Source organism: Coffea arabica, chromosome 1e, assembly GCF_036785885.1.
Source record: "Coffea arabica cultivar ET-39 chromosome 1e, Coffea Arabica ET-39 HiFi, whole genome shotgun sequence".
In the NCBI taxonomy this organism is placed as follows: Eukaryota; Viridiplantae; Streptophyta; class Magnoliopsida; order Gentianales; family Rubiaceae; genus Coffea; species Coffea arabica.
In genome coordinates, this window is record NC_092311.1 from 6,299,781 (window position 1) to 6,315,829 (window position 16,049).

The window sequence follows — 16,049 nt, forward strand, 5'->3', positions numbered from 1 at the left end:
CACACCTCATAAAAACACAAGGTCCCATTTGGATTGCTATTTTTTGGAGTTTTTGTAGAAATATACCATAGCAATTTGATGTATGTGAGATAAAAAGGTGATTAGGAATTGTGTTCATGGAAAACGTAAAAATTTTTCCTTAGAACACTGAAAACCAAACAAGGCCTAAACCTTTAGAGTCATTTTTTAGCAATAGAAAAATAAACATTACTGACCATTGACCTAGGTGTAGGTATCAGCAAGAATGAAGCACTCTTGCGCCAGGGCCAGCTAAGCTCAAAACAACGGAGAGACCTAAAAAAGAATAAAAGTTAGCAGGAATTTATAAAAATAAATAAATAAATAAAGGGCTCAATATCAAGCATACCAAAAGTATTCATTAAAATCATCATAGTTTCTCCAGGCTGAATGTGCTGCTCGCCCATTGTCATTGTTAGCAGCTTCCTGTAAAACAAATGGTTGATATGTATCTTAAAAAAAGGTAATGCATTTCATAAAACCCTTTGTTTCTTGTAATCCATTATCAGTCATCAGGTCTTGAAAGTGTTCAAAACATGTTTTTTTTTTTCCCACATTAAACACCAAAAAGCATAATAGTGTGTTATAGTAGCCGAAATTATTCACGGCACAGTAATGAAATTATTCATTAATAGTAGCTGAAATCCCTGCCCTGCAACCCCCCCCCCTTTCCACTGACTCCTGTATCTATTAAAATATCCTTTATTTCCTATTCATGAGAGAATTTTTAAGGCAATCAGTGGGCAGAACTTTGTGTTTCCCCCCTGGTCCCCAAAAAAAGGGAGAGAGCTATAATATTGTTATAGTTTCTTCGGCTTGAAACCAGAAAACTTGGATACATTGGAGAGCAGATCTTGTCCCAGCCTTAGAAATTTGTCAGCCAAAACTGAAGGATATTTTATGCATTAACTAAGTGAATAGCTGCTCAAGAGATGCTTCTGGTGTCCAAATAGCACTTTAACAGATCTTATTTCCATACAAAAGGCCCACACTTTTAACCTATCTCAACACCTCTACAACTCTGAAAACAAGACATTTTTGAAGAAATTCATTGCCACTTGAGATAAATTTTTCACAAATGCACAATCAAAACCAAAACTTCTACTCCACAATATCAACTAAAAAGGAAAGGACAATCCCATACTAAGCGACATACAACAAGTGACAAACAAACTAAAAGATTGCCCACCTCCTTGATTTTGGGGATTCCCATGTTCGTGTCTATCGCTTAGGATGTCGTGCTTTTCAGTTGCATTTTGTAGGTGGACTCAAAAGGAAATACAATATAACATGTCCAACTTATAACATGAACAAAAACATCATTGAAACTGACAATGCAACTACCCGGGCAAGATAATATGCCATTTTCATAGTAGTCCAGACCAAAATGTATAACATTACTATTTACTAGCAGGTGGACCCAAACGTACACTAGGATGCCATTCCAGCATTCTCCATTGAGATTCTTGTCTCTTGAGCTAGGTAATCCCCTATGGACAGGGTTTTCAACTTTTATTTTCCTTTTTTGACAAATTTTGTTACCTTTTTGAAACAGATCACCATGATACCATCCAGTCCAAGTTTCAAATAATTGGTAGAAAAAGTAAGGAAAAAAAATCTTTAGTGACCATCATTATCATTATCTTATCATCATCATATATCACTAATGGAAACAGCATAGTGGTTCGGCTAAATTCTGATAGTTTGTTACAAACAGAAAGAAGGGGAAGACAGAAACTTCAAGAAACACATCGATAACATACCGCAGCAACCACATCATACAGAGGACAAATTACTTGATCAAGAAATGACGCGCCATTCTCCGAAACACAACTATTTGCACGCTGTAAAACCTGCTGGCGCAGTATTTCTTCCAATTCCCGTCCCATCTGTTTATCCAGTTCACAGTTGTAATACACAGTAAGAATTCTGAACAAAACCAAACACCATAATCACAAATGCAGAAAGAACAAAGACTTGTCCTTAAGTAGATTAGACACTACATAGCAACACGCAAGGCACAAAAACACAATCTCAATCCCACCAATCCTTTTTCTGCCAAAACAACAATATAAAACAAGAGGCAAAAAAAAAATAACTTGTTGGTGCAAGGTAACCTACATGATGAAAGATGTAGCATAGGCATTCCGGAAGAAAGCGAACATTGGAGGCTTCACCCCATATTAGAAAATATAACGAAATGAACAATAACTTTTTCTCCTTGCTCACATCTTCCGAACTGCAAAAGACAGGCATATTCTCAGACGTACAGCGTCCAGGTTGAAGAAACATCAATACTGCCCCCTCCCCACCAATAAATTAAACTCTCTGCTAATCATAAAACATTCAGATGGATTCCAACATACTTGTTCCATACAGGAAGGATGGCAAGATATCTGCTCCAGTTAATGTAGTTCTCAAGTGACTTCATAAACACATTTTGAACTGCAGCTTCATCCAAAATCTGAAGCAAAAGCACAATAGAGAACCTCAAGATAAACATAAGATTCCCTAAAACATTTACCTAGAAACCAAAACCTAGCAGGAGTTGGTTTCTAGAATTGAAATAATAAAACCCAGACAAAGTAACTGTCTACACCTAGGATTGAAAGTAATAAAATGAGTCAATAAAGATATTTAACTTTATACAGATGATTTAAAGAAAACCATCACATTCTTTTAACATAAGATGATTACTATGTCACTACACCGCATGCTTATGTACAGATCAATGGTTGTGGTTACAGTTTTCTACTGCTCTTACTCGTTGTTTCCCCAAAAAACGCCAATTCTGATCCTAATGACACAGACCAGGAGCAGCTAGGTAAACATCCTGGCAAACAAGATTTCACAAGGTTCAGGTGACCAACAAAGATCCATGTATCCTAAGCTTATAGGTGGAAGGTTCAAGTCCTAAAGTGGCATTAAAATCTACAAGGTCCTACAGCAACTAAACAATTCTGGAGCTACGATGAATTATTAAAGACAGAGAGCAAACAAAAATCATCAAGAAGAAAGCATATTAGAGTGCATATGGACAATTGAAAGAGCAGCTTGCAGCAAAGCTACAGATTAGAAAAATTTTAAGTATTGCATAGCATAGTTGAGCCACTGCCAATTTTCCCTAAATCATTAAGAACATCAGGTGCAGAACAGTAAAATAAATGAGCAGTAGACTCAGGACTTCATGTTCCAGCCTAAAAGCACTTATGAAGGACTAGCAAAGCCTAAGAATACAAGAAAGAATGAAACTTTAAGAGCAGGATAATGACAGAGCTGGAAGATTAAGCCTTAAAAGGAAGCAGCTACTACTTTCCTGCTGGAATAAAAACTAGAGCTCGACCTTGTCCCTAGCCAGCCAAAAGTTGCAGGACAATGCAACCAGCATCTAATCCACCTTTTATCCAGAATCTCAGTTCAGTTGACAGTTTTGGGAATATATTGTGCTGATAAATTCTAATCTTCTTAGATTCTATTCGAAAATAGTTAATTTTTCAACAACGAAAAAAACCAAATTCAAAAACTTGGCAGGCAGCAGCCCCCACTTGCCCCCATATAGGTCCAAAATTGCTCACAAGCACAAGAAACTGCGAAAATATTAAAAACACTAAAAAATTAAAATTAAAAAATAAATAAATAAATAAAAAAGAAGATGAAGAGAGCGGAAAAGCCAAACTAACCGGCTCAGGTTCTTCAAGAATTCGAAGCCGACTTTGCTCATTAGCTAGGAGATGAACAACATGTTCACGTTGACTAGAAACATTATCTTTCTGCCAAAAGATACAATATTCACAATTTAAACCACGTTAGTTGGCCTAAACCACAAACAAACGAAAAAGGCATCAGTTGAAAAACAAAACAGCCAGCAAACTTTTGGTGGAATTTCCAAGAGGAAAAAGTTTAGACCAGTGTCAGAAAGATATTGTTCCACTGCTGATAGCTTCTTCTTTACTTAAGCCTTTAAAATAGTACTGAAAAAAGTGATTCCTCGACATAATTCTTTAAAAGACTTGATGCCATTTTGCTATAAATATCCTGAAAAGCAAAGATTGTTAAACAAAAGCACCTCCATTCTAATGGTACTTTAACATATGGCTTTTTTCAGCCCAACATCAACTAAAGCAAAGGTATAAAACAAAAAACAACAGATCAGAGTAACTTATAGCTAATATCAACCTAAGATGAAAAGCCTCTAATATCTATTAATAAACCTCAAGTACCATAGAATCCTCTTTAAAGTACACTTAATTACAGAACCTTCTTTTATGATGAATGTTTCAAGTTTCATGTTAAAGAAACTTTTTTCAGTGTTTATCTACCTAGGCATCTCAATGGATAGGGTCTTGGCTGTATCCACTTGATCTAGATCCAGACCCAGACCCAATGAATTTTATTAATATCTAGATCTGGTTTAAAAAAAGAAAATCAAAAGCCAGGTATCCAATGGATATCTATGGGTATTTCCTAACGTGCAATTAAAAATTAAATAAAAACTAATATAAACATGTAATTCAAAGATAACAAAAATATTAGCCAACTACCATTTCAAATAACAAATTAACAAAATCAAACAACGTTCAAGATTGTTAAATGTAGGCATGTCAATGGATCGGATCTTACCCAAATCCAACCTACATCTCATGTACTTGGGCAAGGTTTGGATTTAATTTCTCAAATCCAAACCCTACCCAAACCCAGACCTTGTAAAAGAGTTATGGGTCTAGATAGGGTCTGATTTTCTATAATTCGTATCCAAATCCAAACCCATACCAATCCCTATTCAGACCCATGTATATCTAATTAAATAATATAGATTTGACAAAAAAAAAAAATTAAATAATATATATATATTAGTAAATTTATAAAATATTCTAATATTCTATCATTATTGAATCAAATATAGTAAGACTTTATGATTGTTTTCTTTTTTCATCCTAATCCTAATTGTCATTGTATAGTACAATTTTTTTCAGAAAAAGAAGAAAAAGTAAAGACAAATAAATGAAAGATTTGATGTAGATACAGTTGAAATTTTAAAAATAAATAGAAGCAGTCGATAGTAGTTATTTTTTTGAGTTCATAATATTGCATTCAACTTCTTGACTATTAATTTTATTATTTGAAAATAAAAATTGGATGGTGTTTACATATATTTTTGAAATCTATATATTTTTATTTTAGTGCGTTTACAAAAATATAACGGATATCCGTTGGATACCCAGATCCAGGACAGTCTGGGTTTGGACCTTTTTTTCAGACTCATAAGGGTCTGGATCTGGGTTTGGCTCTAACTAAATTTAATGGGTCTGGATCTGGATCAAAGGAATCTAATCCAGACCCTACCCATTGACATGCCTTGTTAAATATAACAATTTTTATTGAACTGATAGCATGAAATATTATCAAATAATTTTGCTTGTATGAAAATTATTATATATTCAAAATTTAAAGGCTCCATGTGTTCAAACGTCCTCCATTTTCTTTTTTTCCATATATGTATATGGGTATGGGTAGGTTCCAGGCATGCATCATGTAAAATCAGAACCTACCCAGACCCATGATTATTTCTCAAGATTTGGATTTGGGTGGGGATTGGATTTAAAAGTTTGGACCCAAACCTAAGAAAAAAAAATGATGGATCAAGATTGGGTCTAAGTAATGCCCAACCAATTCACATGCTTATATGAACCAAAGAGAATCAAATCCACGATATGACAGCATCTAAATTTGATTTTTAACAAAAATATATTTGCCACTCTCTCTTAGAATGACAAGCCAAGCACAACATCATAACATACATGAGAAACATAAGACTTTCTGCGAAAGGAACATAAAGCAACGGCAAAATGTTGTATAAATTTTCACCAAAAGATGAACTCAAGCCTGTGAATCGGAAAACTCTTGACAAACGGTTTTTGAGCCTAGGAACCTAAGGGCAAGAGTAAATATACTGGAAAAATTACAAGTAAAAGCTTGAAGCTAGAAACGACAATATTATTCTAAATCTGGACTTGAGATTCACATTCCACAGGCCTACAGTTATTACATTGATATCCCAAGTCAAAGAACTAATTCAAGAAAGAATTTAAAATTCATCTAAATAAAGATGGACAAACCATCCAAAGCACATATTATGTCCTTGAGATAGCATTCCTCCTTAGATTAACTTCAGATCAGTCATTTTTGGACTCATCATCCTCGAGGTTTCCCCATTCAAAATCCTATGCTGACTAAGTAATAATTACAAACTTATTATAGAACAAAACTGACAAAATATTGGCAGTTATCTTAGAGAAACAAATATGGTATCCAAATATCAATTTGCTCATCTCTCTAGATCTACAAAGATGAACATGAGACAAGAAGCCAGGAAGGAAGCTTCAGGAAAGCTTCCAACTGACTCAGTCAAGCATTCCCATTCCATTCTGCAGCAATCTCAATATTAAAAGCATCTCCTGTAGCTAACACAGCTAAAGCGATTAATTCCGCCTTAGCAGCTAGAGCTAGAAATTACTAAAGGGTTAGAACTCATTGTTCCTCTTGTTTGTCACTGTACAAGGCAATCCATATTTCAACTTCCAAAGCAAAAAAATCAGAAAAACACCTTGCGGATTACCATCCAAAAGAAGGAAGACATATCACAACATATTGAAGAGGTCATAATAGCATGTAACATGTTACTTTCTATTAGATCAGAGTTAAGCAATGACTCAACACCTAGATCATAACGAGTGTTCACAAACTTAGAGACCGGAACACTTCAATGCACAACTAGAAAACATGTCACACTATGAAAATTATTATAAACAAACCAACCTGAAATCCAAATGTGTAATGCAGAAAATCAAACATGTCTGCACTCCTTGTGGGGGGTACAGAAAAATCTGCTGGCAACTTTGGTAGACCCCTGAAGTACTTTATTGCAGAAGATGCAGCTCGGACCTGTACTGAGTAGAATCAATAAATAATAGCAATACCAACAAGGGCAAAAACTTCACGTAAGCATAGAAATTAGTACAACCTCAGGGAAAAACCCAATAGCATTTGTTCTAGCAGGAGCATCCAAGGGGATAATGTTGTATGCAACAAGATCCTCTGTCATAGCTGCATCTGATTCTATAACACGTTTCAGCTGAAAAGAAAGCGATTGTTTGTATTTGAGATAATTGACCACAAGAAAAATGGCAAGGAAATAAAACACCACAAGAAGGCTTGACTGAAGAAATGAAAATGACAATGAAAGAACATTAAGAAACTTTTGCAGGTGCATAACAAGCTATATCACATCATTTCCAAGCAAGTACTGAAAATAAATTCAATTTAAAATTAAAGAGCAATTGTTCATGCTGAATTGCAACCTGAGTACTTTAAGGCTAAGGGAGTTTTGTAATTTAGAAGAAGTTTCTAAATACAATACCTCAAGTGATTAAATAAATCCTAGCATCTTATGTTCAGCCTTTGATATATAAATAAGTAGCAATTAATAAGCTAGTCAATTCATGAGTTCTCCGAAGAAACTTAGTTCTATTCAAGGTAGTATAGAGTTACAAAGTCCTGTAATCAACAAAAACTATCTATTCTTATAATCCTAATATTGTAATTGATCAAGTGTTGGATAGGCTGATGAACGGAAAGTAAAGCAAGTTTGAGCAAAGGAGATTGTGCACTAAATAATTTTAGGTTTTGTTAGTTCTTAAAACTTTCCTGAAATTTTTGTTCACAACAACCCCAAATATTGCTGATCCAAATTGATCATCAAAGACAGCCATTAGTCCAACTCTTCAAATCTCTTACATTACCGGCTAGTAAAAAAACTCAGTTCCTCCCTCATAAGTGGAGCAATTCCTAAAATGTGCAAATGAAGCATAAGCAGATCTAGCAACTAGCTTCTATATGGCACAGCAGATAAGGAAAGTTAACAAGGCATAGTGCTTAATGTCAATTGCTTCACAATTTTAAAGCTGATAGTAGAAAAAAGTGATATTGCAGTGTTATAATTAAAAAACTAAAGCTTGTCTCTTATTTTAAAATTTCAAAATGATAGACGGTTTTCAGTAGTAAGCCAAGGCTGCTTTTCAGTATTAATTTTTTAATTAAAAGTAAAACAAAAGGAGAAGACAAGAACGAATGACAACAGCACAAAACGGCCATAGCTTAAATTTAAAAAATATGACAAGCTGATTTACAGTACTGAGAGTAGGACCTAAGTTCAATCAGATCGAACTTCACATCTGGAACTGCAGTTAATAAATATTGTAGTAAACCTTAAATAGGCATTCAACTTCATATACCAAAACAACGTAAGCAGCAAAAGGCATCGACTTCCAACAAGTAAATATTAGAAGTAAACTTTGCTTCGCTTGCCCTATGCACAATGGATCCAAAGGTATTTCATAGAATAATAGATGCTGCAAAATTCAGAAAACTCAAAAACAAAAAGCTATCCATATGAGTGGTAGAGGCCTTTGCTGGAAAGTTTAATTGGAGCTTATTTGGGTGTAATAAGGCAAAAGAATGTCAAACATTTGACTGTAATTATGACAGCTCAGTTGGACATATTTCATAAACTTCACGTTAAGCATTTTCCATTCTGTATGACCATAAACATGTATGCATAAGTTAGAGGTGCAAGTCTCCAGAAACCATACTCGAACTAGGGTGCCAACTCCAAGTTAGACAGAAACAACAGTAGATTGACTAGAAAACCCATATCAAGTCCTAGCAAGGACCATAAGTTACTCCACGAGTTATTAACTGATTAAGAATTGGAATTTACTGAACCAAACAAACAAATCTTTTAACCAAAAAATTTGAAATCGACAGAAAAAATAATAAACTTAATTCCTGAATAATGTCAAACATAGAGTTTAAAAACCATGATTCAAAACAAATTTCAAGTTAAATGGCATAAACCTGAGAGAATTTTCAGAGCTACTATACTGGGGTCTCAAACTCCACTGAATATTTTAACATCAATATCATCTTGAATTGACAAAGAAATATCAGTAGTCTAGGACCTAATCAAAATTCAAGGTGCGTTGGCAAAAAAAGGGCTCAAGGATCTGAATTTGAGGAGACGGTAAGAAGGAAAATCAAAAGACCAGAAGAGCCCAAAAGGATATAAAATCCACCACCACCATGTTTACGTAATCTAAATACAGAGCAAAAATTGCAAATCTTCACACACAATAGTGAAATCTAACTGGTTGCATTTGCAAAACCTGTCCTCATTCAACTGTTTCATCAACATGATTGATAACCAGACTTAAGGCGAAAAGAACAAAAAAGCAATAGATGCCCCTAAGCAAAAACATATATGTTAGATTCACCAAGGACACCCCGTTCAACCTCCATAATCAGAAGCTCTATCTGCTACAAAGGAGGATTCTGGAATAGTAATCCAATGAATCTCCATCCAACCAACACCCAGAAAGCAATATTAACCATAACTTCCGGGTTCCATAGGAAATAATACTATAATATCCACGAAAGAACAGATTATAGTCATAAGAACCAAAGATAAGCCAGACATATTAAAAGCCATCAAATGCTCCCAAAATTGAACTCCAAAATCAAAAACAAAATAATGTATAAGACAAAGATTTCAAACCTCTTCTGGAATCAATCTTTCTGCTTCTTCAGGAGAGACTTCCTTTGTAAGCTGCACTAAAACATTCCCTATAACTTTAAGAGTTGCAAAAACCCTTTTCCTTTTCACAGTTTTACGCTCCAACCTAATTACCGATAAAGCAGAAAAGACATATTTGGATGAGGATAAAATTTAAAATCAAGAAAATATTGTAAAATGGCGTCAATCACGTAAAAAATCTGTACTTGACATTCAAGCATCCAAAAATAATTATTGTGTGGCTGAAAGTACATCCATTTTGGTGACAAGATTCAGTGTTTAGGAACAACAAGCCTCTGAGTACATCCATAGTGAATTATTCTAACATAAATAGCGCCCACAAGTATCACTCATTATTGCAATTCCTCCAAAAAGCATTGCTCAATTGATCTTTAGGAAAACGATACCCTTGCACTCAATCACCACGAAAGACAATCATAAGTATCCACTATACAAGGCATGTGATACTTTGTTATCAGCATCTAAATCAGAAGACATGAATGTGCCGATGACACCACCGACCCCGGGAAAACACGCACACACACATATGGGAAGACAGGTCCTCAAGAAAACAGAGACTCTAAAAAATTGCAGGCATGGGAACCATATTAGACTTCTAGCCAGCATGCAAGAAAATCTAAAAAGCTGCCATTTCGATTATGAATTCTTGACCTGCATAGGCAATTCATAAAAATAAATATGACTCAACAGCAAAACTACATCATAAATTTGGGCTTTAAGAGAAAACAATGTCCTAGAAGCCATTACTTACCTCCAGAATTCTCTATTTTCCCAAAACTAAATCTTAACATTCATCATTTACAGGAATAATGAATCTAATAAACAGTTGGCTTCATATAATGAAACAACAGCACAATAGACGTGTATGCAGAGATATGAAGCTCATCTTCTAAAAAAAAAGCAACAATAAGAACAAATGAATCATATAGAGTTTTAGATCTAGCATGAAAGCACAGATTATTAGATGCAGCATCCAGTCAAACTGCACTTACTCTCCAAGTTTACCGCTGAAAACACCAGAATCCCTCAGCTGCATTTCATCTTCCCGCAGCTTGTCCACATTATTTTTCTCTCGGTATTGTTTATAGAACTCTTGCAAGCGAGCAATATCCTGGCTTCTATCAATAGTTCCACCTTCCCTTTTTGCCAGTTTTTGCTGCACAACCAGCAGTATTACAGGGATGCATATTTAACATATCCAATACCGCAAACTAAGTAGAAATTAAATAAAATTCTCCTACAAGTAATGAACAGTCAGCATCACTTATATATTAAAACAAAATTACATTCAAAAAACATATCACCAAAAGCAGCAGCACAGTCCCACACGGTCAGACATAGTAGAGCAATAAAATAATTACACAAAATAAAGTCTGTATTTTATTGACTTGGCATAGCTGAGGTTAGTAGTATGAAAGAAACTAAAGTGAGATCCTAGGTGGAGCAAGGTTCCACCCTTCTCAAGTAATTTCAGATATCAGTGACTGCAAAGTGCTATTGTCTATTTTCAGAAACTCCAATAGACTGCTTATAAATAAATTCCAAGTACAAAAACTAAAAGATTAATGTTCTATAGCTAATAGTACTCTGGAAATGGAGAAAGTTAATTTGTAATAGTTGATGCTAAGAAGAAAAAAACCAACTACATGGGATCCCACCTGTCACCAAATGGTCAAAACAAAGAAAAAATACTTAGCAACACTGCAAGAATTTATAAAAAACCACGACTTCCAAATGTTACCAAATGAATGTGATAGCACATATTATCCAACAATCTAGCCATGGAAAAGGTACCTTGATCACAGACATCAGGCCAGTTTTAAATTGTAATACACCTCTTCCCTCGCTGTTTGGATCCAGATTTTGTGCCAGCCAGTATGCATGCTCACACACTGCATTTAAAGAACAAATCAGATTTTCCCAACATAATCAACTATATAAAGATCTTTAAAGGCCTCTCATCATTCAGATAAGTACAGCTATCCCAGTTATATCAAATGTAAAATTTGACTTGAGACGGTCTCCTTTACGTGTAGACCAGAGAGAGAGAGAGAGAGATTCAGAAAGCACATTTTGGTGTACCTTTATTTTCACCACTAAAAGATTACGTAAAATAAGTTCTACTTTAAATGTCACTTTTCAACGTAGCTTCTCCTTAAAACTTCCTTGGCTTATCTTTGGCAGCATGCTACGCTTCCTTGAAAGATTCAACAAGCATATATGTTCTCGTAATTTTCACCGAAATGTCACTTAGAAAGCAAGAAATTGAATTGCTAAACATGCTTATTACATTTGCACAAGTTCCAAACAGTGCCTTATTAAAAACCGTTGAATTTGAATTTGTTATCACTTGTATTGCCGCTTCACCATAGAGGATTGACAGTATCATGAAAGATGTCAGTTTGCCCATTTAAGGAAAGCGCTCAATTTCTCCAATATTTTCTGCATAGCTAATATACTTACACAGTCTTGGAGGTCTAGTTTGAACTCAAGAAAATAAGCCTTGCTTAGGTTGGCAAGGACGCTAAATGGAAAAGGCAGTCCGAGTACTAAAAAAGAATCTCACAGTCAGATTATTCAAAGGCCAGGATTTTAATAGTAAGGGGCTGCTTGGTTGGAGCGTATAGGAATCAAGAATTGGATTGAGTTCCATAACTGTTGCTTGGCTAATGGGTATGGGTTTTGAAATCTTGGAATGAATTCTAAAAAAGCAGCCACTCGCAATCCTCAACTAGATTGGGGGGTTTTGATGAATCCCACATTTGATTCCAAAATCAGAAAAACAAAAAAATAGCTTCTGGTCCCTTCCTCACGTAGCTCTCTCTTCTTGCTCTCTATGGCCCCAATCTCTCTCTATCTCTTTACCTCCCCTTGTCACTTATTCTCCCCATCATCCATAGCTGTCACCCTCTTATTCTCGTGAATCACTTTTCTAATCCTCTTATGGCAGCACCAAGGTCCTCAAGGCTCTTCCTCTTGACTACCAACCCACTTGCCCCCTTCATTTTTGCTGAAATATAGCTGCTGTGGGAGCCTCCCTTTGCGTTGATGATTGGGAAATTGAAATTATGCAGGTATACTCCAATTTCTGGTCATAAACTTTGACAAAATCAAATCCAGATCTGCTTCAGCTATCACTGCATCACTGGGACTGTTGCTTCTGCTGCTCCCTTGTCTCTACCAAAAATTGAATATAGATACTATTTGGTGGTGGTTAGGTGCTGGTTCAATGGGTGTTGTCATGGTTGGGTGCTGGTTCAACGACGTTATGGTGGATATGTATGTGGGATCAGGATCCGAATGAGGAAGAAGAAATATATGAAAAGAAAAAAAAAAGAAATTATAGCTAAAAAATTGATTATTAAATTTGATACTCATTCCTCACCAATATTTACCAAGCACCCAATTTTGTAATCATACCTTTGGCCAAACATAATAACTTTTTTTGTATGATTCCAATTACAATCCCGATTCCTAAGCTTGAACCAAGCACCCCCTAAAATTTCTGGAAGAAAACCACTTTTGGCTGTCTTGGACTAATCATTGCTTAAAAGAATTTTGCACCTGAAACAAATGAACCCAGTACCAAAGGTAACTCTTTCCAAAACTTCTGCCATCATAACTTACAACATACCCTGATCACAATTGATAACCTCTTTTCTTTGTTAGTAGCTATGATATCAAGTGTTAGTCTTGGTATTTTTGAGCTTTGTCTCACTCAAGAACTAAGGTTGGACAGAGAAAGTTTTGTCAATCCCATGATGCATCCTCCATTTCTTAACTACATATGTAGTCTGGACTCGGAAGGAATTTGGAACAATAAGGTTATACGCGGCAATTAAGTAACAAGTTCTGCAGTTCTTTTACTGTAAAGCAGATGTGCTTGCGTGAGTTACTTGGAAGGAAGAAAACTATTCTAGATGATTTCACTTTCATAACATTTATATCTCTTTGCATAAGAGATTTTTATTATTTATCATGACTTTTTGAACATTTATGTCCACAAAATATTTTAATACTGTTCATTCTTCAATCAAATGGCAACTATATCCATAAAGGCCAAGGTCAATGAAACCCATATGGAGAATTAAACTTCTTAGCATCTATGCCTTTGCCTTCTATTTTAATCTGAAAAGGGCTAGCAATAGCTTTACTCTTTTACCTAAGCGATTCTATTTTACTATTCATGGTACTTACACAGGCAGACATCTCCTTAAAAGTATTAAGAGATAATAATATTTCTTTAGATTTCCTGCAAGCTGATTACCAGGTTACCATTTCTTCAGATTCAGTGCATGCTAATTGCTCTTCCTACTATGGATGGTTGCGCCAACAAAATGAGGCCTAATAATTATCATCATTCCACATCGTTCACCCAGCAAATTTTTGAATACATAAGTAAAATTGCTCATATTTCAGTTTAGCAACTCTAGGTTTTTTTCATTTAGAAACATGTCTCGACATGCCTCATATGTCTGATTGTATATATCATAAAACAATTGGGAAACCACCCGATGGCCTACACCATCTCAAGGTGGTTTTTCTATTAACGAAAAAAAAATGCGATAATGGAGTAGAACATAGTAAATGTTTGCTCTACTAAATAGGACATAAAAGAAGAGGTTGGCGGGGGGAGGCAACTTCCTAAGTTCGACATTTAGGCAGCAAACAATGCTTAGCTCCATTCAGTCAGTAGCAGGTCAATTCTACTTCTGCTTTTCAGGTCAAAGTTCATTTAAGTTGATCAACTTTTGGATTCTTGACTCATTTTTGTAATCCAGCTAGCAATAATCTGGTTTATGATCCTTGAAAAGGAACAGTGATCCACTATTTATCATGAACTATCATTTAGCACTCAAATTTTTAACTACAAAGTTGGAGTCCTAAAATAATTTAGAAATCAAATTACACATATATCAGCCTGTACTTCAGTCTATCAGTAACAATGCCACTGCAACACTTTGTTTGCTAATTATCAATCACCATCAAAATTTCACTGTTAAGAATTAAAAGGGAATGCAAATTGACATGCATACACACAGATGGAAAACACTCACAGATTCTTGCAACATTAGGATCTTGATCTTGAATCTCATCAGCAGCTCTTAAAATGTCATCTATGTCCCTGTTATTTGCAAGAGATGATGGGACATTTGCAGCAATGCCACCATCCACCCGACCATATGCATCTGCACCACTCCTTTGTCTCCGTAGTGCAGCACGCACCAACCGCTCCCACAACTCCTCAGCTCGAGACATCTCCTAAATTAAACAGAAAATAAGCAACTCAAAAATCACATAACTCATTCATTCTAGACTATTCTAAGAAACCACTAGCAGAAGCCTAAAAAACACATTCAAAAATCAAAGAGAATTAACTAGTCTTTTCAAGCATTCAAGCTCAAGAAGATTCTCAGAATTTCAAATTAGTCGAGCAGAAATAGACAAACAGGAACACACGACCAAATAACTACAATCATACTTTAGGAGGCAAATATATTAAATGTACATTTTTAATATTTCTTTAAGCAGCAACACCGAAATTCTCACTTGAATTTTGTAATTCCAACTATAAACACTACAACATAGATGAAAAAACAAGTGAACTCGAACAAGCTTACAATACACTTGAGGTAAGCTCTGCTTCTAGCAGAACCAAAACAAAAACCAATAATTAAATGGAAAAAATCAAAATAACGTTCCACTTTTCCTGAATTTCCAGACCAAAATTACACCACTTGACAACCAGTAGATAAATTTAAAAAAAAAATTATCAAATTTCAAGCATATATTTCGACGCACAAATTACCCAGTTCGAACAATAAAGAAACTGAAAATTTTCTAAAACAAGAAATATGCGTAATTACACAGAAGAAGTGCAAGCTCACCGAATCGGAGATCTCGCAGGAAAATCAGAGGAGCTGTGTGGATAATTATACGTAAAATTGCGAGCTGTGTATATATATATGCACCTGGAATCTAGGGAAGGGTACAGATAAACCCTAGATTGATATAAAGTTGAAATGAGAAGATTTGGGATGGGAAATTTGGGGGAAATTTTGGAGGAGGGGTTTGAAAATGGGGAAAGTGAAGGGGTCTGGGGACACGAATCTAGGATTCAATTTTATGATATCTTAATTGGAAGAAGGAAAGATGGTTGACCGGCTTTACCGGGTACAACCGAAGATGACGTGGCTAGTGTTGATTGGCTCCTGTTGGAATTTTTCCTTTTTTTTATGTGTGTTTTGAGCTTTGATTTGGGTAGACGCGGTAAGGGAAGCTCGTTTTGCTGGAAATGAAAACGTCTTCTGTCTTTGAATTTTTTTTCTCTTTTCTTATGTATTTATTTTGCTATCTTTTGAAGCTTGAAAAAAAGAAAAAT

At 35.2% G+C, this 16,049-nt stretch overlaps 1 protein-coding gene across 3 annotated transcripts in view; it reads right to left on the bottom strand.

The window, feature by feature from the left end:
- Positions 1 to 15,803, bottom strand: part of LOC113699160 (callose synthase 9) — a 52,062-nt gene extending 36,259 nt beyond the window's left edge. For all 3 annotated transcript variants that reach the window (XM_072052833.1, XM_072052838.1, XM_027219305.2), the window contains exons 1-13: positions 15,556 to 15,803; positions 14,725 to 14,929; positions 11,462 to 11,559; positions 10,660 to 10,823; positions 9,629 to 9,752; positions 7,040 to 7,150; positions 6,835 to 6,960; positions 3,699 to 3,788; positions 2,385 to 2,482; positions 2,140 to 2,257; positions 1,782 to 1,907; positions 368 to 444; positions 216 to 294 (exon numbers count right to left, since the gene is read on the bottom strand). In XM_072052833.1, coding sequence (XP_071908934.1) covers positions 216 to 294; positions 368 to 444; positions 1,782 to 1,907; positions 2,140 to 2,257; positions 2,385 to 2,482; positions 3,699 to 3,788; positions 6,835 to 6,960; positions 7,040 to 7,150; positions 9,629 to 9,752; positions 10,660 to 10,823; positions 11,462 to 11,559; positions 14,725 to 14,926 — 1,413 coding nt within the window. In that variant the 5' untranslated portion in view covers positions 14,927 to 14,929; positions 15,556 to 15,803. The remainder of the gene's footprint in view (positions 1 to 215; positions 295 to 367; positions 445 to 1,781; positions 1,908 to 2,139; positions 2,258 to 2,384; positions 2,483 to 3,698; positions 3,789 to 6,834; positions 6,961 to 7,039; positions 7,151 to 9,628; positions 9,753 to 10,659; positions 10,824 to 11,461; positions 11,560 to 14,724; positions 14,930 to 15,555) is intronic.
- Between the last annotated feature and the right edge of the window lie 246 nt (positions 15,804 to 16,049).